The 24,002-nt window shown below is 42.3% G+C and overlaps 1 protein-coding gene across 2 annotated transcripts in view; it reads left to right on the top strand.

Annotated features, from left to right (window-relative positions):
- The window catches only part of GOLIM4 (golgi integral membrane protein 4), a 171,557-nt gene extending 148,378 nt beyond the window's left edge, over positions 1–23,179 (top strand). For both annotated transcript variants that reach the window (XM_068280966.1, XM_068280965.1), the window contains 4 exons: positions 4,649–4,807; positions 6,282–6,350; positions 7,289–7,363; positions 22,895–23,179. In XM_068280966.1, the coding sequence (XP_068137067.1) occupies positions 4,649–4,807; positions 6,282–6,350; positions 7,289–7,363; positions 22,895–23,035 (444 nt within the window). In that variant the 3' untranslated portion in view covers positions 23,036–23,179. The remainder of the gene's footprint in view (positions 1–4,648; positions 4,808–6,281; positions 6,351–7,288; positions 7,364–22,894) is intronic.
- Positions 23,180–24,002: the final 823 nt, after the last annotated feature.

Here is a 24,002-nt window from a genome sequence, read left to right as displayed (position 1 = left end):
GTTGTTTTTTTTCACTTTGCTTCAACAGAATAGGCAGAAATATAAAATCAAACTAGTCTAATCATGCGTGCTTTACAAGATAGGCCGTTTTGGTAATGCCATCCCTCTGTGCCACTTATCTAACACTGCAATGTGCCGTGTGGAAGGTTAACCCTTTTCCTCCTCCTCTGTCAGAAATACAACCATGGCTATTTCTATGTATGTAATAATAAGCACTCCCAGCTGTCACAATCGCTTATCATAGTTCTCTGGGGAGGCCATATGCAGTCCAGTCATCCCCTATTCATATGTCAGTCCTTGGAATAAATGTATGTAAGGTTACATTTCACTCTATCTGCAAAGAAGCCTCACAGCAGACCAGGGTTTTCTGAGCTTTGTTGTATTATTATTATTATTATTATTATCATCATCATTATTAATAGTTTCACAGAATGGATCATGTCACTGTCTTTCAGGGAAAATTACAATCTAATAGCTACTAAATTCATAGGGTAACCATACATTGCTCAATTTTGCGGGTCAATCCGATAATTTTATCAATTCAGAAGAGAATCTTTGCTGCAACATGAATGGTCTTTTGCTCGGTTTCTAGGCGAAGTCGGCCAAAAGGATTGACCGGTGATGTTCGAAAATAATAGTCGCAAGGGTTTGTTTGTGTGCACAGCTCGATTGCAGGGGTTTGTTGGGGTGCGTGGCGGGAACAATGTTTATCTGAAGACCAAGGGGATCCCAGCCAGTTTTGCCCCAAGTGTATGCTCCCCCCCCCCCTCTCCCCTGCACCTCAGCAACACACCTTACACTGCACCTCTGCACATAGCACCCCTCACACTGCACCTCTTCACAAAACACACCACACACTGCATTTCATCACAAAACACACCTCACATTGCACCTCTGCATGGAACAGGCCTCACACTGCACCTCAGAACAAAGCAGACCTCTCACTGCACCTTATAGCAAAGCGCACCTCACACTGCACATCATCACAAAGCACACCTGACCGTGCATCTCATCACAAAGCATACCTCACACTGCACCTCAGCACAAAACACACCTCCCACTACTCCACAGTATTAAACACACCTAACACTGCACCGCATCACAAAGCACACCTTACACTGCACCTCAACCAAAAGCCTCACATTGCACCTCCATACAAAACTTACCTCACACTGCACCTCAGCACGAAACACACCTCACTGCACCTCAACCACAAAACCCACCTCACACTGCACTTCAGCACATAGCACACCTTATACTACACATCCGTACAAAACACACCTCACACTGCACCTCCTCAAGAAACACACCTCACACTGCACCCCAGAGCATAGCACACCTTACACTGAACCTGCACCTCCACACAAAACACACTTTACACTGCACCTTAGCACATAGCACAGTTTATACTGCACCTCCGCACAGAGCACACCTCACGCTGCAGTGCAGCAAGAAGAGTATTGACAGTGCCATTGCTGATGTGCTTTCTCAAATGCTACTTGTCTGGCTGCTGCACTGATTCTCTGTCTTTTAGGCCAGTTTTACACTTTCTTTAGCATTGTGATGCGATGATCCTGCCTCAACGCGAAAAACTCACTTTTATGACTCTGTGGCAGAGTGCGATGACAGGGTCATACGCATAGCGCCACCCCCTCTCAGTGACGTACTCCTTGCTGGGCAGGAAGTAAGTCAATGGGATCCCCATCGGTCTGCGCATACTCGCCACGACGCACCACGCTCTGTCGTTAACACTACGTGCATTGCCCATAGCTTGCAGTAACTCGCTGCAGCCCTTGCGTCAGCTCAGATTCTTCTAGCACACAGCAGCAATAAGGGCCCATTCACACTTGAGCGTTTTGCCGGCTATTTCGGCAAAACGCTCAAATGCTAGCGCTTTTCAAAGCGCTAGGGTAATAAGTCTATGGGCCCATTCTCATTTGGGCGATTTGCGCTAATCTCAGCAAATCGCCCAGAAACGCTAAACACAAACGCGTAGCCTGCACCATTTTCAGGCGATTTCCCAGCGGTGGCATTTTAGTGCTATAGAAGAGCAAAACGCAATCGCTAAAATAATCACCTGGTGTGAATGGTGATTTTTTTTGGGGGGGCGTTAATCGCCAAAAAATGCCAGAGCGAAACGCTAGCAAAATCGCTAGCGTTTTGCGATCAGCAAGTGTGAATGGGCCCTAAGTGTGAAAATCTCCACAGACTTTCATTGCTTTTATACAATAACATTTCTATATCGCTTTTCTCCCATAGGACTCAAAGCGCTTAATGTTATGGCCTCTCAAGGTGCTTTTACGGCACCTTGTGGTAAAATATGGTAACAAAAGTGTAAACGGGCCATCTGTATTGTTAAATTGGTTCAGCAAGCATTTAGAAGTAGAATTTAACGAATATCTGTAGTAAAAAATCATGACATTTGCACCCATAAAGCAAGGCATCTGAAAGCAACAGAGTAGCTCTATTTCTTCACTATAGTCTGTTAAAAACAACACAAGTAGAAAGGTTTAACAGTTTGCCAGCTCCTCCTATCTCAGCAATGTGTGAAGTCTGGGAGCATGCCTCTTTCTTGGCTTCTTCTAGCTGATAAGAAATGGCTGCTGTGTGACAGCCCCAAGCTGACTGTGAGAAAAGTTCTATCTTCTAGCGGGAGCTAGAATAGCAAGCAGTACCTGCTTAATTAAGTCCATTAGGAGTCAGTTTTGTCAGGTTTATAAAATTCTTAGCAGAGCTTTACTGTGGCATGCAAAGCAGTAATATATACGTAGGAATTTGTTTTTCTGTACTTGGGCACACAACATACCGCTATATTATAATGGTGTATGTATTGTTTGAAGCAGTGTTCAGTTGACGTACTTGTTAGTTTTACATTTACTTCATCTTTTCAATATTTACTATTTGCTGCTGGGAGAAAGATACAGCCTAGCAAAGTAAATCCCTCAACAGGAGTCAGTAGTTCAATCTAAGTATATGACAGGCCGTGTGGATGAGAAAGATAATGGTTTCTCTGACTTATCAGGTGGAAGAAGCCAAGCTGAGAAGTGTTCCCCTTCTCCATCACACACTGCTCATAGCTGAGCAGCTGCTGAGGCATTCAACTGCCATTTTTAAGCATTTTTTACATTATCTGTATGTGAAATTTTATTTAAAGACTGAGGCAAACCTACACTTGTATCTCATTTTTCAGTATATAGGTAGTCCTTGGTTAACACATGAAATACGGACAGTATGTTAATGCTTAACTTGAATACTTCCTTAAAGTGGTATGAAACGCTTTGTTCTAAAAGATTTACAGCTTAAAATAGACTACCACAAAAAAATGTAGCAGAACAGCATTCAAACAGTTAAACACAGCACTTTGTTTTTCAGTGGAAAGCATCTTGCTTCAGTGGGCAGCTTCTGGCAGCATCCAAAGAGGCCATAACATTATCTTTTGTGTACATTCCTTTGTGAGATGCATTTGGTAAACATTAGTGAAGTGCTGAAACTGAGCTCTCTCTGCCTTTAGTATGTGTCCAGCTGAGAAGTGATCACTAGATATATTTTAATATATAAATACATCAGCTATGCAATAAAATGCAGATAAAATGTACTTTAGGAATTTGTAGACAGACAATATTACTTGCACTAAAGCAAACAGGATATCTGCATGGGCAATAAAGTAGCAAAAAAACATTTTTATTGAATGTTATGTCAGAGATTTATCCCACTTTAAGTCAGAACACTGTGCCAACTCTGTCCCCTGCCCCTCCTCTGTGCTCCCCTGTGCCTCTAGTGTCCCCTCTCTGTGTTACCTCTCTGCCCCTGTGACTTTGCTGTTCCCCTCTGCCCCCCACTGTGTCATCTCTGTTCCCCCAGTATCCCCTCTGCCTCCACTGTGTCCCTCTGTACCAAATCTTAGCCCCCCCTTTGTGCCTCCTTCTATTCTAGTGAGGACAGCAATCGGCTATTTTTTAATTTTTTTCAAAGCCCTACAGTGTGTTTATGGGGAGAAAAAATTGACTCATTCCCACAAAATCATCCAAAACAGGCCATTTGTGTTGGTCGTACAAAAGTAAGGTTTTCTTAAGTCGAGGACGACCTGTATAGTAAAAGATGCAATACTTTTATAAACATTAATACAGAAGTCTTTGTCTTCCAACAAATAACCGCACTGTTTTATCATAATGGCTCTGCTGGGGTTAGAAACGGTTTTACGTAGTTTGTGATTATAAATGATTCTGGTGTTATTAGAGTCTCTTTTGGCCTGACTTCCCATTAGCGAATCTGAGACAGGGCTGCCGTTCTGAAAGTGAATGTGAGCATGCAATTTACTAGAAACCTGCTGTGACTTAAAAGTACAAAATGATAAATGGCTGCTTTTGTAAAATACAGTATGACCTCTGCAGCGAAGCTATCGGAGTCAAATGATCTGTAATTACAGATTGCTCTTGGAATAAGCAGGTTCTTAGCAGCACAGATATTTAATAGTTTTGCCTGTTTACCGTGTACTCCTGTGTAATTAAACCTCAGCGGTTTATTTAGCATAAACCGGGACCATTTCTTTTTCCACGTGAGCGGTAACCGTGGGAGACAATAGACATTAATCTGTTGTAACAAATGCAATTTCAGTGTCATCATAACATGATTTATGTGTGCACTGCAGGCGGCCGGAGAGGATGTAAACCCTGCTGATGATCCCAATAACCAAGGGGAGGATGAATTTGAGGAGGCAGAACAGGAGCGAGAGGAGAATCTGCCGGATGAGAATGAGGAGCAGAGGCAGCAGCAGCACGGCCAGGCAGAGAAACAAGAGCATCTAGTGGTAAGAAGTTCTGCTGTTGCTAAATAAAGTGCCACTAAAAGTCACTTGGAGGCAGAAGAACTCCACAGCTCAGAAGCCATAAGGAAGCCAAGAGGCTGGTGATAACCTACAGACCTTATCCTGCTTTCCAAGCAAACACTCGCACAAAACAGTTTTATGCTTCACTTGCAAAGCAAATGGCTAGCAACCTTTTTACCACCAGACCCGGTAATTTTAATGAAATTCTCCCCTTTGCTGTGTATCCAAATAATACGGTAATGAAAAATCATTTTGGTTTTATGGTCTTAACAGCGAAAAATCTGACTGAAGCTGGAAGTGCGCTGTTTGCGATAATATTAAATGTACAGAAGTGCAGCAGGATTAAAAGCCTGAGGTTATGTACACACTGCTTAATGCAAGCACAGTCACCTTTCCTGAGGGTGTTATATCCTCCTCCTCTCTCAACACGCACTGCAGTTAAGTCACTGCTAGGGATGATTGATCTCTTATTTGCCTGTAGTGAATCCAACGTTTAGACCTCTGTCAATGTGTTCTGATGACTTTGGCCATTTTAAAGGTCAAGAACATAAGAATGGTGGTGTTGTGGACCAGAACTTATAAAATTCAACAGCTATAAATAAATGAAAGGTGAGCACTCATGATTTTGCTAAAGCAGGGTGTTCTAAAACGTAATTTATTTACAATACAGTGTGTGCTTTTATCTGCCATCTGCAATGATTGCTACCTTCATTTGTTTCATTCATATACTGCATAGATTTTAAAGAGAAACCGTGACCAAGGATTGAACTGCATCCCAATCAGTAGCTGATACCCCCTTTTCCATGAGAAATATTTTACTTTTCACAACCGGATCATCAGGGGGCTCTGTATGGCTGATATTGTGGTGAAACCCCTCCCACAGTGTGATGTCAGGACCATGGTTCTGACATCCCACTGTGGGACTGGAGCCTTGTTGCATTGTGGGAAATAACAGCTGTTTCCAACTGCCAAAAAAGCAAGCAGCATCTCCTTCCACTGACATCACCTGTCAGCAGCAAAAAATGTCACCATGTGATAAATGTCAGAATGTAAATCGGGGAGAGGAAAGATTTTACAATGGGCAAACACTGGCTAAATCCTTTATACATAATTATTGTAAAAATTAATCACTTTTGTTCATTACGGTATTGTCATTGGAGTTCCTTTTTAAAGATTAGCAATATTGGGCGAAATTAATACAGCCTTCAGCTATCACCAATATATTAGACAGGGCTCTACATGTGAGTTATACACTTAAACATATAACGTGCTGGTCCAAGACTGAGAAGGTCAACTTGATGTCCTTTGTGGCCTTATTACTTTTGGAATGCCACCAATGTAATGTGTATTAATCCTCACTAAAGCAAGTAAAAACACATGGATGCCATTAATAGCATGCCTCTCTGTGTGGTTTAATGACATTCTTAGTTAATGGTGTTTGTTGTTGTTGTTAAAGATGGCTGGGAATCCTGACCAACAAGAGGATAATGTGGATGAACAATATCAGGAGGAAGGAGAAGAGGAGGTATGAGAAGAATGCCCTTTTATCAACAGTGCATTATTAATTGTCAGCTGTAAAATAAATAGCACCATCCCTTAGAGAATGCCCTTTTTGGATCAACGATCCCAAACATCTGCTGTTTGGAAGAGTATGAAGCAAACCGATTTGTACAAGAGTCCAGTGACTGCAACTAATTTCACGACTGGCAGGTCACACATGGTTTGCCAAAGGTTATTGGGGACAAGTGGATTGATGGCTTTGGAGATTAACGTCCCAGTCACATATTCCATTTAGAATCCACATCTCTCCTCCTATCCCAACAACACATTACTCTTCATACTCACCGCTCTATCTAGAACTAGGATTTTTCAGGCTGAAAACACATCACATTTTATTTATGGTTTTCCCCATTGATTTATCTTTGTCATAGAGAAAATCTAGGAAGCTGGTGGGAAAAGTTTTTATTTATTTTTGTATTTTATATTAATGGCATATAGGTAAGCAGGTCTTTTTTAACATCACAGGTTTACAAATCTCAAATAAGCATGACTGTAGTCCTATATGATATGAAGTAGATGTACAGAGTGTATATGTCATACAAAAGTCCTGATTTTCTTGTGTGAGAAAGGTGAAGTAAAATGGTCTTCAAACTTCCCACAATGCACAGGGGAATTATTTAGTTGAATGAATACACTGAGCTGAGCACCGGTTAATTCACCTCACGTTTTAGTATTTGGGCACCCTATGGAACTCATCTGAGTTTTGCAGTAGTTTGTGACTGATGTGCCCATTGTGTGGTAGTACTTCCTCACCTGGTGGACTATGCTTAGTAATCCATCATGTTGCTTCACAGAGCAGACAGATGGGTGCTGTTAATTGTAATGACATCACTTATGTAAGGGAAATAGGAAAGCGTTATCTGATGTATTATAGAACAAACATTCAGACGTATGTCTGTTTAGGTACAAGAAGATCTCACAGAGGAAAGAAAAAGAGAACAGAATGGAGAAGAACCATATGGAGAGCATGAAGAAAATGTAAGTAATCTAAGCATGCTAAAATGATGATTTCACACCGAGCTTACATTTATTGTTCTAGTGCACAAACCTACACAACATTTTACAAAGACTGTAAATAAAAAAATGTCAATAATAAATCTTAAGGTTTTTTTGTGCATATCAGGCGTTCTGGACAATAAGACGCAGGTTTAGAGGACAAAAACCAGGGAAACAAAATACAAAACCTGGTGCGTCCTTAGTCCAGGAGCATCTTGTAAATGTTCTCCCAATTATTTTGTCCTCCTGTGTCCCCATATGTCCTCCTGTGTCCCTGCTTTCCCCATGTGTCCTTTTCCATGTTTCCTCCTCCTGTCCCCATATGTCCCCGCCTATCCCCATATGTCCTCGCCTGTCCTCATGTGTCTCCTCTGCTTCCTCCCATGTGTTCTCCTTTACCCCACCCCATGTATCCTCCACTTCCCGTGCATAAATGTAAGCAGCAGCAGCATGGCTCACCTAATCCATTGGATTCAGTGTTGATCAGAGACCTCTCTTCTCCCTCAGGGGTCCCCTAGTGCCGGCTTTTGCTGATCGCGTCATCAGCAAAAGCCGGCACTAGGAGAGCTGTGAGAGAGAGGTCTCTGATCGCCAATGGAGCTGATGAATTAGGTGAGCTGTGCTGCTGCTTTAACATTTAGGTACGAGGAGCGGAGGAGGACATGGGGACAATACAGGGAGTCCCCTGTAAATCAGCAGTTCGTATCAGCGGGCATTCGTAAGCCGGGGGACTATCTGTATTTGGCACATAAAATGCAGAGATTTTCTCCCCATTTTGGGGGGACAAAAAGTGTGTTCTATATGCTGAAAAATACGGTATTCTGTGACTGTTGATTTGATAATGGCACATTCACAAAACCTCTCACCAATGTCTTACCACCTAATAAAAATAACCTTTCATTTACAAGCCAAATAATCACTCAATGTAAGTTGTTCCTGATTAACTTCATTTCAATATTACTTTTCTTACCTTAATTATATTACATTTTTGCTCTTTGGAAGCTTAAAAGTGTACCATAGATAAGGTGAAAACAGGTGAAAAAGCTTTGTGAATCATGGCCATTGCAGACAATGCTTCTGAAACTTCATATACAGGAGAGTCTCGGTTATCCGGCATCAACAGAGATCAGCTGATGCCAGATAAGTGTGCCTTTTGGTTGCTTGAAACTCAATTTCAAAAATAGGCCTATATAATACAGTACTATACCCCATTCTATATACATGCCATGCACTCTGCACTGGCGTATCCAGACGGGGGTTCTGGATGTATGGAACACCCCCCTGAGACTCCTGTACCTTTAAAAAAAATTCCCTGAAATCGCTGAAGCAGACAAGCTGGTAAATATGCAGAGGCTTGCCTGCAGGGTCTGTGGGAAAAACTCAGCTCTTTCCCTATTGTAAAGACTGCATGTAGACTGCTACATAAGGTATGTCACAGGTTGAAAAGTTTTTGACAGTCCCTAAACTCCAGGAGGGCTGCCTGCAGCTTGTGTGAGAGGCTGACCATCCCTTACATTCTCCACACCCCTATGGACGGTATACCTATATCATTCCCCTATTCCCACAATCCTCCCCACCATGTTGTTAATGTTTTGTTTTTGCTTTGGCGATGCTAAATGTATTTTGTCCTGCCAATAAAGCTTTTTTGGATTGTGGGACTGCAATACAGATACGCTATCTGCTCTATCTCAGTCTCTCCACTCCACCTGGGGGGCAATCTCCCCCCAGGCCCCCTTACATTCAGTGATTTAGGGCTGGTGTCTGGTGTATTCAGGTTTGTTGTTGTAAGGCAATGCAAAATACTAGGCTAGCTGATAAAACTGCAATTAAAGGGCAGGCAAGCTGGTATATATACACAGCATGATGCAGAGCTTGCCTGGAGGGTCCGTGGGCAAAAATCTGTCTCTCCCCTATGTCATAATGACTGCATCTTGTTAAACAAGGTGAACATTTTTTGACAGTCCCTAGACTCCAGGAGGGCTGCTTTCTGACTTGTGTGAGAGACAGGAGTCCTATTACAGGCAAGTAGCCTCTGTGTGATGTGGGACTGCAATACAGATAATGTAACAACCTACAGCTTACAGAGCAGACCAGACACACAACATGTTTCACCTGAGGAAGGGCGTATCCCGAAACATGTCGTGTGTCTGGTCTGCTCTGTAAGCTGTAGGTTGTTGTTACAATACAGTTTACTTGAAGAAGCGTACAGTGTGCCGTCTCCTTCTTTGCTACATAGTTCGTTGGTTGCAGGAGTGGTGTCCCTGCAGGATTCTAGTGCAGGCTTCCGGGTCTTGAGCTGCAGACCCGTCTGGTGTGGAAGTGTGTTATCACGAAGTGGAATACAGATAATGCTCCATCTCAGGCTATTCTCAACTTCTCTCAACTCCTCTTCTGTCTGGGCTAGTGCACGCCAAAATCACAATAGCAATCGCTAGCAATTAGTGAATGCGATTTTCAGAGCGATTTCTGAATGAATCACTCAAAAAAATGCTACATGCGGTATACCTGCGATTTTGAAAAAATCACAACGCTGCTGTGGGAACACCCACATAGGGTAACATTAGCCAAGCGCTTTTCAAATCAATGTTGATTTGAAAAACGCTCAGAAGCCCTCTTGGTGTGCACCAGCCCTCCCTCATTCACCTTTGTTTCCCTCTTCCCCTAGTGCTGGCTGGCTGTGTCTTCTTGTCATACAGGAAAGCTAAATAAAAGTGCAATCCTGGTGAGGCAAATTATTATTATTTAGTATTTATATAGCGCCGCCATCTTCCGCAGATGCATATATCCCTGCATCATATGGGTATCGCTTGCGCTATGTGACATGTGACATATTCCACTGAATTGTCCAAACTAAGTCCATCTCCCGTTCCTCTCTCGGGGAGTTGTTCCAGCGCTGTCCCCTGTTCAAATTTGCTGCTTCCAGAAGCCCTCAGAAACACTTGTGTCCTTGAGTACTTCCAAAGATAGGCAGCTCCGTAATACGCCACCGCACTTTTGTGCATGGGCAGTATGGAGCCACCTGTATTCGGAAGCACTCGGGGACATAAGTGCTTCTGGACCTTTCAGGAATCCCCCCCTTAAAAATCCTGCGTTTGCCCCTGCTCTGTATCAAATATTAAAATACAGTAATAAAGTTTATTAACCTTGGGGGGGCCATGGAACCCAGGCTTTAACCTGCTGAGCGGTCTGGACGAGCTCAGCTCGTCCAACACCGCCAGAGGCTGCCGCTCAGGCCCTGCTGGGCCGATTTTCGTCAAATAAAAAGCAGCACACGCAGCCGGCACTTTGCCAGCCGCGTGTGCTGCCTGATCGCCGCCGCTCTGCGGCGATCCGCCGCGAGCAGCGGCGAAAGAGGGTCCCCCCAGCCGCCTGAGCCCAGCGTAGCCGGAACAAAAAGTTCCGGCCAGCGCTAAGGGCTGGATCGGAGGCGGCTGACGTCAGGACGTCGGCTGACGTCGATGACGTCACCCTGCTCGTCGCTATGGCGACGATGTAAGCAAAACAAGGAAGGCCGCTCATTGCGGCCTTCCTTGTTTATTCTGGGCGCCGGAGGCGATCGGAAGAACGCCTCCGGAGCGCCCTCTAGTGGGCTTTCATGCAGCCAACTTTCAGTTGGCTGCATGAAATAGTTTTTTTTTAATTTAAAAAAAACCCTCCCGCAGCCACCCTGGCGATTTAATCAGAACGCCAGGGTGGTTAAAGAGACTCTGTAACAAAATTTTCAGCCTTATTTCTTCTATCCTATAAGTTCCTATATCTGTTCTAATGTGGTCTGGATTACTGCAACCTTTTCTAGTTGCTCTGTCTCTGTAATAGATCTAATCTTATTTTCTTGTCACGCCTTGTCGAGCCAAAGAGGAATGCACTGTCTCTGCTGTGATAGGTAGAAGTTATGTACGCCCCCTTCAGGCTCTCCTTTGTGTGTGAGTCACAGGCAATGTCTCTGCAAGGCTCGTGGAGCTGAGACCTTTCAAACAGCTGTGAGTGCAGAGAGATCAGTGCAGAGCTCAGAAAAGCAGCTAAGGCAACACATGGGAGTAACATTCCAGCAATCAAGTCAAATTTGAGAGGAGCTTCTGCAAACAGGCACCTGCTCTGACGATGTATTTCCTGTTTGGCGGTTATCTTCATTGTTTACAAAAACAATGAATAAACCAGTGATATCACCAGGAAAGCAGTGGGAGCGGCGAAAATGTCACAGAGGGGGCTTGGAGGAGACAACATACAGACTGGTACGTTTATTTATGTAATATTTTCACAGTACAGATTCTCTTTAAAGGACAACACCTCCCTGCCATGTTTTTTTTTTCCTTTTGTGCAATACCAGTTGCCTGGCAGCCCTGCTGATCTATGTGGATGCAGTAGTGTCTGAATAACACCAGAAACCAGCATGCAGCTAATCTTGTCAGTTCCGACATTAAAGTTGGAGACACCTGATCTGCTGCATGCTTGTTCAGGGTCTATGGCTAAAAGTATTAGAGGCAAGAGGATCAGCAGGACAGCCCAGCAACTAGTATTGCAAAAAAGGGAAAAAATGGCAACCTCCCTTCAGTTGTCCTTTAAGCACAACAGAGCCCACAAAATGCCTAAGAAGTTGACCTTCACCACTGTGAGTGCTGCTGGTGATTTGTGCTGGTTGCTTAAGACTGCTGGTTAGTTGAGTTCTGGATAACTAGGTCTCTACTGTAATTACTAAACCTGATGACATTGGTTCCGAAACTTCATATAATGATTCATCCTAATAACACTGTGTCTGAGACATCGTACAATTAATCCTGACGACACTTCTTCTGAAGCTTTGACTGTTCATGTAAACTATATATAATCTAATTCTTAGCCCTGTGTGATATGATTTCTGAAACTCCATACACACTAGTTCTTAAAGCCCTAGTTAGGACATGTGGTGTTGTAATGCACATTGTGTGGAAGATGTAATGTGCAGTACACAATAATTTTTGCATGATTCATTTTTATTACCTGACTGACTGGATTTGCAAAATTGTCTTTCTGTCCTAATGTCAGATGCTGCTATATTGAAAGAGCAACAAGTCTGTGAGCTTTTCTATATTTGCATCAAATATGAAAGTTGTGTCAGTAAAGGCATTGGCCTCAATTCACTAAGCTTTATCAAACACTTTACCGAACATTTGATAATTTACCTCATGGTTAAAATCTAATTTTGAATTCACTAAGGTGTTATATATTTATCGAATGTTTTATCGATAAAACATTCAAGAAATCTGTAACACCTTATTGAATTTAAAATGACATTTTACCCATGAAGTAAATTATCAAACGTTTGGTAAAGTGTTTGATAAAGCTTAGTGAATTGAGGCCATTTGTCAGTAAAATTGCCAGTGAGGCTGGAGCCACACTATGAGCGCTTTTCTGAGCGCTTGTGATTGCTGAGCGCTTTTTAAAAAATACTCCCATTCACTTTCATTAAAATCACAGTAAAAATCACATAAAAATTTATACGATTCCGCAAATTGCATATATGGGATTTTTACGTTATTTTTACCGTGATTTTAATGAAAGTGAATGGGGTGATTTTTAAAAAGTGCTCAGAAAGCGCTCAGCAATCACAAGCACTCAGAAAAGCACTTATAGTGTGAATCCAGCCTAAAAGCATAGTCCCCTGTTCACTTTCACAAACAATGAAAAATCCAGGGATTGTACATGGCAATCTAAAACTTTTTCCACTGCACAGCTGAATCGCAAATCGCTAGAGATTTTTAAATCGCTAGGGTTTGTATTTTATCATAGAAATCATGGGAAGTATATTCCACTATAGTGATTCAATTTGCTAATCACAATCGCTTTGTGGAGTGATTTTAAAGGGACTCCGAGCACCTCTCATGGGCATGCCTTTAAGCCAGATGACTTCCAACAAAGTCTTGCTATGACCCCTCTGGAGGAGCCTCTTGCAATGGCCATGCGTGTCACTTCCTCTTCCTACTTCATTCAGTGAGGCACTTCTCTAACAGAGAAGATAGGGGTGACCCGGAAGTTATAACATAGCCAAGATGGCAGCCGCGATTTTTAAATTGAAATTGAACGAAAACTATTTGTAGAATGGCGATTCAGGCATCAAATGAAAGAGGAGAGCACAAGCTACATAAAGGTATGCATCGTTAAGTACTTTACAGTACTGGTCGGAGTCTTAAAGGCATGCCCATGAGAGGTGCTCGGAGTCCCTTTATGAGGGATAATGCAATGCAAATGAAAAATTGCAATCGCATTGTCCGAGTCTGTTCCCTCTTTCACTTCAATTGCAACAGCCTCTTTGTAACAGAGTTACAAAGAGGTGCTGCACATACTCGGGCATGCCCTCTCAGCAGCCAAATACTCATACTTTTCCTCCCTAATCTCCTTACAGTCCCATGTTCCCAAATTCCTCTTTGCTACCTTCAACTCTCTTTCAGCGTCCACCTCCCACTCCCTGCATCTTAGCCAAGGACTTTGTCTCCTTATTTAGTAAAATAATCACCAACATCAGGAAAAACTTCACCCAGCAGCCTGCTCTCTCCAAACAGTAAAAGGCTTGGAGAAGGCACACCTTGCCTAAGTTTTTGGGTTAATAGCCAGGATGAAAAGCCACATCCAGTATAGTACAAACATTCCAAGGTTGGCTAGCACCACAACTAAGTTTTGCCAAATGGTTTTATTCCTTAGTGCATTTGTCAGCACTGATTTTGACAATTGTTTCAGGGCCACAGAGGGTCCCCTTCCAGATATATAAAACAGGTTTTGTATGTCTGCACTTTCTGAAGAAGGAGACCCTCTGTGGCCCCAAAACAATTGTCAAAACCAGTGCCAACAAATGCACTAAGGAATAAAAACACATTTTGCAAAACTTTATTGGTGTGCTAGCCAACCTTGGGCTGTGCCTCTCTCCATACAAACACAAAACCTTTTATCCTCCCTAACCATCTTCTCAACCCTACCTGAACTCTGTCTCCTCTCTCATGTCTAAATCTTGTCCCACAACATGCCCCCTCGACCCCATTCCCTCACACCTCATTACTTACCTATCCTGCTTTTGAAATTGTGGACCACCCTTTCCTCCTCCAAATCCTCTCATCCTTGGCATTCAGGGTTTTGCTCTCTCCTGGATTTCCTCTTATCTCACAGATAGGACCTTCAGAGTCGCTCATTCTGGTATCACCTCCTCTCTGTGACCCCTCACTGTTGGAGTTCCCCAAGGCTAAGTCCTCTGACTTTTCCTTTTCCCTATCTACACTTATGGTCTTGGTCACTTCATCAGTTCCTTTGGCTTCCAATATTGCTTATATGCTGTTAATGCCTAAATCTACCTTTCAGCTCCCAACTTGGATACTCTAACAGCTCAATGCAATGTCCTCTCATTTTCTAAAACCCAGTATGAACAAGACTGAATTTGTAATCTCCCTACCTCACAATTGAATGCCCCTGCATTGTCTTTTTTATTAGTGTATGTGTTTGGAAATCCGTTTCTAACCATACATGATTTTGTAGAAATCAATTAGGCACAGTAGGCAAATGACTATAGGTGTCACTTTGGAAGCTCTTGCCTTGACATGCCACTGATAGAAGGGTACCTGTTTCAGGGACTCTTTATCAGGGCTTGTTCAAACTGTGAGAGCTTTTTCTAAGCGCCTGTGAAGTTAAAAGCTCTTGCTAATGTAATGCTGTGTGTGTTCTCACTAGAGCGATGTGATTGTATACAGATCCCCATAGCATTGCATTAGCAAGAGCTTTTTTTAAATCACTAGCGCTTAAAAAGCTCTTGCCGTGTAAAATATCCTTTACTGCTTACTGCAAATGCATGCCGCTGACACTCAAAGCCTGAATACTTCTGTTATAAAATCAATGCCAACTACAATAGTCCATTTCTCAGTATCTCGGCCTCCCATCCTTATCTATGTCCTCTCACACTCACTTTGCTGTGCGTTTTTCACTGTATGTGAGCAACAAATTGCTGTTGCATTTTTTTTTTTTTTTTTTTTTTTTGTAAAGAGACTCTGAAGTCTCTAAACAGTCTTTTTATTTTACAAATTTGTTTAATATCTTAGCCCTAACTAAACCACCGCATTAAACTGTCTAAATCCCCCCCAAAACTCCTCGGGGGGCAAGCCGGGCAGCGCTTCTGTGAGAGGCAGAGCTATGAGCCGCACCTCCGCCTCTCAGTGCGTCTGTCAGCCCGGATCGCCGCCTCTCCCCCGCCCCTCTGTCTTCCTTCACTGAGAGGGGCAGGGGAGAAGTGGAGATCCGCCGCTGACAGACGTGTGTGAGGCAGGGCTGCAGCTCATAGCTCTTCCTCACACGGAAGCCCTTAGGGCAGCAAAATCAACGACCAATAAAGTCGTGGATTTTGCAGGGCAGAGGGAGTGCGAGTTAGGGGGGATTTAGATAGCTTACAGCGGCGGGAATGTGGCGGTTTAGTTAGGCCTAAGATATTAAACATATTTGTGAAATAAAAAGACTTGTTTTTTTAGAGACTTCAGAGTCTCTTTAACAGTTAACTTTTATTAAGTTTTTTGAAAGAGAAGACATTGCAACAGCACAATGCATACATCATAATATTCCAGTGCATAAGTCAAAGTCAAAATTACACTGGTATCATGGACTGTTGAAGATGGAATCACCTACATCGTGCTGAAGAAATAGAAGGAAAAGAAGAAAGAGAGAGAAAAAAAGGAGAGTGACTGTCTCCACCCAGGCTCTCCCAGAGCCTCCCACCTCATATAACTCAGAAAGTTTATTCTAAAATGGGTATAAAATTAGAGTTTGTAGCATCCATATTTTTGTCCTCCCATACACCCCAAATCTTATATTTTTTAGTGCAGCGCCTATTCATATATGTAGTCTTGTACAGTGGGAGGGAATTAAATAGCCTTTGCCCACATACCTAGAGTCAGAACAGAAGAGCTTTTCCAAAGCTTCAGTATTTCCTTCCTAGCCCGGAAGCATAACGTTCTGAATAATATTTGTTTGTATCTGGTAAGAGCATTTTCTTCTAATTTACCAAGGAGCAGCAGGCCCGGGTCCAACAGGAACGATGTTTGTAATAACTTATTAATTACTGATAAAATGTCTTTCCAAAAAGACACGATGTAAGGGTATGACCAGAAAATGTGTATAAAAGATCCTAACACACCATGGCACTTCCAACACCTGTCTAATATGTTGCTATCTATTTTGTTCATCAGGCGTAAAGTATGCTCTGTGTGGAAATTTGTTTTGCACCAGCTGGTCCCTGGCCAAAATAACCGAGGTGGGGTAGAGCTCCAAAAATTCATCCCAGTCATCCCTATTCAGATCCACCACGTCTTATTGCCATTTGTAAAAGCATCTATCTAATCTGTCATTATTTAACGTTAATAGTGTTTATATATATATATATATATATATATATATATATATATATATATATATATATATATATATATATCTGACATTGTTTTTGGCAAGTCTCTGGTCAGTAAAAGTTGTTCTAGCACGTCAGTGATCAGTGTAGGAGGATGTCTCCCAAGCTGTGAGCATGACGCAGCTGTAGATAAGTGCTAGTTAGAGAGACCATACTGAGACTTAAGAGTATCAAAATATAAAAGAGATTGACCTTGTTGTATGTTAGCTAGTGTTTTAATCCCATACTTTGCCCAAACAATGGGATCAGGGATCATCTGGAAGTGCTTAAGTTGTGGATTGCCCCATAAAGGAGTATATCAAGAGAATGTGCTGGACTTCGCTAGGGGAACCCTAGCTGCCCTCCATGCCTTCCACATCGTCACCATTGCCTGTGTAATTTGTGGAGAAGATTTGGGACCCCTATACGGGAGGTTAGTAAATTGCTCATAGGAGCCCAATATCTCTGCCTCTGTAGTAATTGCTGGGTTGTGGTCATCTTGCGAAAACCACCACCTAGTTGTCACCAATAGCGAAGCCCAGTAGTATTTTTGCATATGGGGCATTGCCAACCCCCCCCCCCCCCCTTATTCTTAGGAAGTTGTAAAATATCAAGTGCTTTACCAGCCCATATAAATCGAAGGAAGATGGTGTCAAGCCTGCGGGGAAAAAGACATGGGTAGCCAGGTAGGGCATTGTAGGGCATTCATATACATGAATTTGGGCAAGAAAATCATTCTGATTAAATGTATTCTCCCTATTAAAGTTAGAGGGAGTTTGTCCCATATTCTACATTTAGTCTCCAATGATTGCACAATACGGTTAATATTTAAGGCTTGAAATGTCTGAATATCTCTAGAAACTTGTACCCCTAAATACTTAAATTGTGTGACTTGTTTTAATGGACAATTTAAGGGGATCAACGATTGGGCTGGAGAGTCCAGGAAGAATAATATTGATTTGGGCCAATTAATGTTGATACCAAACAATGCGCCAAACTTTTCAAATAAGTTGAGGGCTGCAGATAAGGAGTTTGTTGTATTATTAAGATATAAAAGCACATCATCAGTGTATAGTGACATTTTCTCTTCTAGATTACGGTACCTATTTTAACCCCGTGAACCAAGGTGGTCTGTCTGATATATGCCGCTATAGGCTCCATGGCAAGTGCAAAAAGAGTTAGCGAAAGAGGGCAGCCTTGTCTCGTGCCTCTTTCAAGGCAGAAAGCACATGAAATATTACTGCCTGTTTTAATTTTCGCTTTAGGATTATCATATAAGAGTTGAACCCACTTCATAAAATTTTCCCCAAATCCAAATTTTCTTAATACTGCCCAAAGATAACGCCATTCTAGAGAGTCGAAGGCTTTCTCTGCATCTAGAGAAGCCACAACTCTTTGCCCTACGTTAGAGTGCGTGGTTTGTAAATTAGCAAACAGTCTGTGACTATTAATGTCTGTTCCTTTACCTGGCATAAACCCTGACTGGTCCTGATGTATGAGTTTAGAAATAATTTTACCTAGCCGGGACGCCAAGACCTTGGCAAGAATTTTAGCATCTACATTTAACAAAGATATGGGTCTGTATGAAGAGCAGAGCAAAGGGTCTTTGTCTGGTTTGGGTATCACGATGATGAGAGCTTCAGACATGGAGGGAGGGAGGGACCCCCCATCAAATGATCGTTGGAGTGTGTTTTTAAGTTTGGGGGCCAACAGTTTAGAGTTAGTTTAGAGTACAGTTTATATAGCTCTATTGGCAAGCCGTCCAGCCCAGGTGTTTTTCTAGTTTGCATACCTGCAATTGCATCTGTGATTTCGTCTAGTGTTAATGGGGCCTCTAGAGCAGTTAGATCTTCTGTCGAAAATGTGGGCATATTAATTCCGTCAAGATAAGTAGTTATCTCTTCGTCAGAATGAAGGCGTTTGCTAGAGTATATTTGTTTGTAATAATTGAAAAAGACTTCATTAATTTCACCTGGATCTGTAGTGATAGAGTGGTCTGAGTGTGTAAGAGAAGGAATAGCACCCAAGCCAAAAGCGTCCCTGGAGAGCCATGCCAGCATACTCCCGTTTCTATCCCCTTGCTCAAATACTCTCTGTTTTTGATCTAATAGTTTCTTTTGAGTGACGCTAACTCTATATATTTCTAGATTCTGCTGAGCAAGTTGCCAGTTTCTGTAAATAATTGGATCTTTGGATTGTACATACTCAGTCTCCAGCTGCATGGCTTTTTGTTCCTTCCACTGAACTAAAGCTCGTGCTTGAGATCTAGCTATTCCTATAGCTTCTATATATTGACCCCTAAGGACTGCTTTACTGGTATCCCATTCTAACTGAGGAGAAGAGGAGCCTAGAATATTTTCCCAGTAATCCGGTATCTTACGTTTAATAATATCATTTATAGTGGGTTCAATAATCCAATAGTTGGATAGGCGCCACAGGCAATCGCCCTGACGCACACCTGTTTGCAACACTAATTCAAGTGGGGCGTGAACAGATATACCTCTGGCCAGAAAATTAACAGATTTTTATCAATGGGAGGAGAGCTGTAGAAACAAGACTAAGATCTATTCTAGATAGCGTAGTGCGTGTGGTAGAATGACAAGAGAACGCCTTCTCAGTAGGGTGCGTCCATCTCCACTTATCGACCAAATTGTATGTTGTTATCCATCTAGCAAACTCCAAGGTATCCTTACTTGACGGTTTTAGTCTGGCTGCTACTGGGTCCGGAACTAAGTTTAAATCACCACATAGGATAAGTTTAGTAGAAGTCATCTGAGTCACTAACTTCATTATATCGTTCAGCATGTTGGAGTCTGCCGGTGGAGGCAAGTACAGATTGACAATAACCACTGGTAAGGTATTAATAGTGGCATAAAGAATTATGCAACGGCCTCCTGAATCTATTTTCAGTTTATGCAGTTGAAAAGTAACACTCTTGTGTATTAATATAGAAACCCATCTGGAATAGGAGTAAATTGAGTGATAACTACGGGCTACCCAGGGTGTTTTGAGTGCTAAAATCTTACTGCCAAGTAAGTGTGACTCTTGCAGGAGGCATACATGAGGACTGTGTTGTTTAAGAAAATTAAATACAAGTGCCCGTTTTATTTTAGAGCTAAGGCCTCTTACATTCCAAGATAGGATCTTAAGTGTAGACATTAAAAGGTTTAGAGAATATTGTGAGATGTAGGAGAAGGTATTCCAGAAACAAACCAGGGGGCGGGGACCCAAGGGGAACCCAGAGCATCGACAGCCAGGAGAAGGAAGAAGAGCAGACGGAGACAGTAAAAGAGCGAAAAAGAACCAGGTAAAAAAGAAGCATCAATAACAGTGAAGTGTTAACCACCTCCCAACCACCTCCCAACCACCTCCCACCCTACATCCTGTAACGAACCCGTAACCATCAGGACGTTTGGATCCCTAAACAATACTTAACTACTAACAGACCAAAACAGGGTCTGAGTGTGCGTAAGCACCAAGTATAAAACAAAAAAGAAAGTGAGCAAAATAAAACTCACACCAGAGGGGCAGTGGAGAGAGCGACCAGAGGACCGCTTCCCAGCTTCACCCACTCTATAAAACTGGGGGGTATAACATGATGAGCCTAAACCATGGATTCAAGAATAGTAAAGGAAATACATACACTGCTTAGTATGATTAATTTGCCTTCCACCTAAGGAGTAGGAGGGGGAGGGAGTGAGAAAAAAAAGGGGTTGGGTAGACGAGGTACAAAGTATATTCCCTGTATACCCAGTGACGGGCTGTTGCATCTTTTCGATGAATATTGCAATTAATTGAAGTTTAAAAAGCCGTTGGCATATTGAACAAGACGTTAGAACTAATTGCTGCATATGTAGAATTATTACAATTAATTGCTGCTGGGAAGAGATCTTTATCATTTAATGTTGCAGTCCAATGAGACGTGGGGTTTGTACACATTTGTAATATTCATGCTGATGAAAAGCAGGCACTACATCATAGCGCTGTCCAGTGTGCCAACTGCCTGACAGAAGTATAGCATGGATTGTGCAATTTATTGATGAGCTAGATCCATACGGTCAATGTACCTTCAAGGGCTATGCTGAGATACGGATACACTGTGTACCATTAGCAACTCAGTTTGCTACATCAAATATTCAGCTAAAGCCAGTTTATAACTTACATATCAGTGGGTTGTAGAATGGATGCCAAGTAACAATGTTAGTTAGCATTCCTTGTGACCCTGCATACTCCTGGGAGCCCAGGCTTTGGTTTGGCTCTCGCATGACTTGCTTGGGCGTTTATGCTCTGCAGATGTCACACGTCTGTTATTTTAGTGCTCAGGAGTCTGTTGATGTCAAGTCACCTCATCAGCATTCCATCTGGGGCCACTTTATGTCCTGATTACTTTCCTGTATCATTTTCACTGTGTAAAAGATGATAGGTTAGTTGATTAAATCTTTAGCATGAAATGATTCCATGTATGTGAAAGCAAAATGTGCTGTTGCATAATGGATACAACATGCTGATCAGAAATAAAGCTTTTACCCTATTTAATAACTGGCTGTACTGTACGTTTGTGTGATAGTATGTTATCATTTTGATCTGCCACAGTTCATTCATACAGGTGGTGGCTCTGCCCCTTTGTAATTACAGCATTTTTAAAAATGTCTGCTATGGCTCAGGCCATCCCAGTCTGCTTTGCCGTGGCGTGCCCCCAGCTCAGCAGCTTTGGCCTAATTGGTGGCTGCCAAGCTGGGTGCAGGCCACGACTGGTTAGGGCGGAGGGGTGAAACCAGGTGCCGCTGGGTTGGGTGGGAGGTGACATCTGGTGATGCTGGGTGGGAAACACCGTAACTCTCCCTCCTCAGGCCTCCCCCAAATTTGTCATCAATTATCCTCTGCTCCCTCCCTTCCCCGGCAAAAAAAAAAACAACAGTCATCATTCATGAATCTGACATCCTCTGGCCGAGGAGATGCAGGTGACAGATGAGAGGCTAGCCACAGCTTGGAAACTGCACTGCTAATTAGGTGTCTACCACCTGCAATGCTTTCTGGCTGCTGCCTGGGCTGTGGGTGTGTCTGTGTGCCATCGCTTGGTGTAGCTTGTGGCGTGCCGCTTATCTCACTCGTGACTTGGCTCGCAGGGCTGCTCCTGCATATGACAATGTCAATCATATCATAAGTAGCACTATAGGGGCAGGGCTAATGTATGCAGCTGTTCCTCTTGCTAGTGATCTGATGGATGGACAGGAGGCTGGGCATGCGGCCAGTCAGGGTCCCACAGCACGGACGACCAGCGGACAAAGTGGGATGTTACCCGGGACAGATTGCAGCCCGGGACAGAGTAAGCCAAATCCGTGATATGTCCCGCGTAAAGCGGGACGTCTGGTCAGTGTAATTTGAATGTGTGTAGGTGTGTAGCAGCTGTCATACCTCCCTCAGTAATTCCTGTCTGCATTATGGCAAAGCAAGATAGTGACTCCCATGACAAAAAAAAAAACTGCAGATGCTGCAGCTTTGGGATGATAGTGTTCACAAGTAAGGGTTATTTAGCTATGCTGAACATAACCGAGATGGGCTCACATATGAGAGAAAGCTTTGTGCAGCTTTGTTATAAGACAATTTTTTATTTGTATTACTCACAGTGAAAAAGCAACCAAGTTTACTGTATCTATTTCATGTATTTGAAGTGGAACTGTAGTCAAAATTCCTTTTTTCTTTCTTTTTTTTTTTTTTCCTCTTGTCCAATATTCATCTATAAACTATTTAGTCGTTGTTTGGCCATTGTAAAATCTTTCTTCATGATTTACATTCTGAAATGTATCACAGGCGGCAACATCTTTTGTACTGGCAGGTGATTCTGCGTAATGTCAGTTTACTGTAATACTTAGCCAATAGAAAAGATCTCTGGTCTCCCAGAATGCTCAGGTGGGTATTCTGCATAATAAACAGCATCGGCTACACCATAGTGGAAGGGCAGTGCTGCATACCTATGTGAAGCAATATGTAGCTGTAGAAAGTGTTTCTGATGCTGAACCAGGATATTTCACGTAAAAGTGGAATATCCTGCATGATTTACTGCATTCTACTATATGTTGTATGGTTCCTCTTTAATAATAATATTATTATTTGCTTTCTGGCAGATTGTAGGAAAGCGGGTTGGGGCAGAAAGGCAACATGACGCTTTGCAAGAAGATCTAAAGGAAAATCATGAAGACAACTATGAAGAGGAGGAGGAAGAGGAAGGCGTTGGTGGAGCCAAAAAGCGGCGAGCAGAAATGTGAAATTTCCTTATTTTACCCCAGATTCTCCCTGCTTCTAAGTTCTAAACGCCTCTTTACCAATTCCAAGCTGGCCTTTTTTACTCTGTTCCTTTGTACTTTTGTACACTTGGGACGTTTTTATAAAAGCTGTATTTTATTACATGACACTTTTTTTTTTATTAACCTTAGCCTTTATCTGAAATGTTTAGAATGTTGAGGCAGATGAAATCAGTCTTCAGTACACTTTTTTTTATAATTATTATTATTATTATTGTTATTATCTGATTGTGAATATATAGGGGATTGAGGTCTCCTTGGCATTACAATGCAGTGTAATGGTAGTACTGAGTATTGCCATGCTTTGTGACAGCGACAAACACCCTTTATTAGGGCAGTAGTTTCAATTATTGTGCCTTATGTCTCTTATTATAAGAGGTAGTTCAGGCGTTCACCTTGTATATTTATTATTTGTAATATATCCAGTACTCAAGGTCATTTTGGAATAATTTTCTTGTTTCTTGTATTATGCAATGATTATATGAACTAATCCTTGGGGGGGACTGAAGGTCATCGGAAGGAATAACTTTGTTACAAATTATGTAAACCTAATGCAGAATGGTAATGTGATGTGTCACAGCATACCCTTAGGGCCCTTGTGAACGCTCTTTATCTAATGTAAAAAGCATTTCATATTTTTTTTGCTGAAAAGCAGCTAGCTCTGTACATGGTTCAAGCAATATCATTATGTCCCAACTATGATTTCTCCTCTCCTCCAGGTGAAATATATATCTTATGACTTTTAAATGTTCTGGAAACATTCACCATACATGACCATTTATTAGGTTGTTTTTTTCCTCTTTGGCTTATTGGTTTCCGATGCCTGCAGTTTATTCACATATTCTCATCTTTTAGAAAGCTCTTATGGCTGTCGTCAGTGTCCATTTCCTAGGTACTCCTGCTATGAGAAGTAATAAGAATTTGGGTCAGA

The sequence above is a fragment of the Hyperolius riggenbachi genome, chromosome 4 (assembly GCF_040937935.1).
Source record: "Hyperolius riggenbachi isolate aHypRig1 chromosome 4, aHypRig1.pri, whole genome shotgun sequence".
NCBI lineage: Eukaryota > Metazoa > Chordata > Amphibia > Anura > Hyperoliidae > Hyperolius > Hyperolius riggenbachi.
This window is presented reverse-complemented; position numbering and strand designations above follow the sequence as displayed.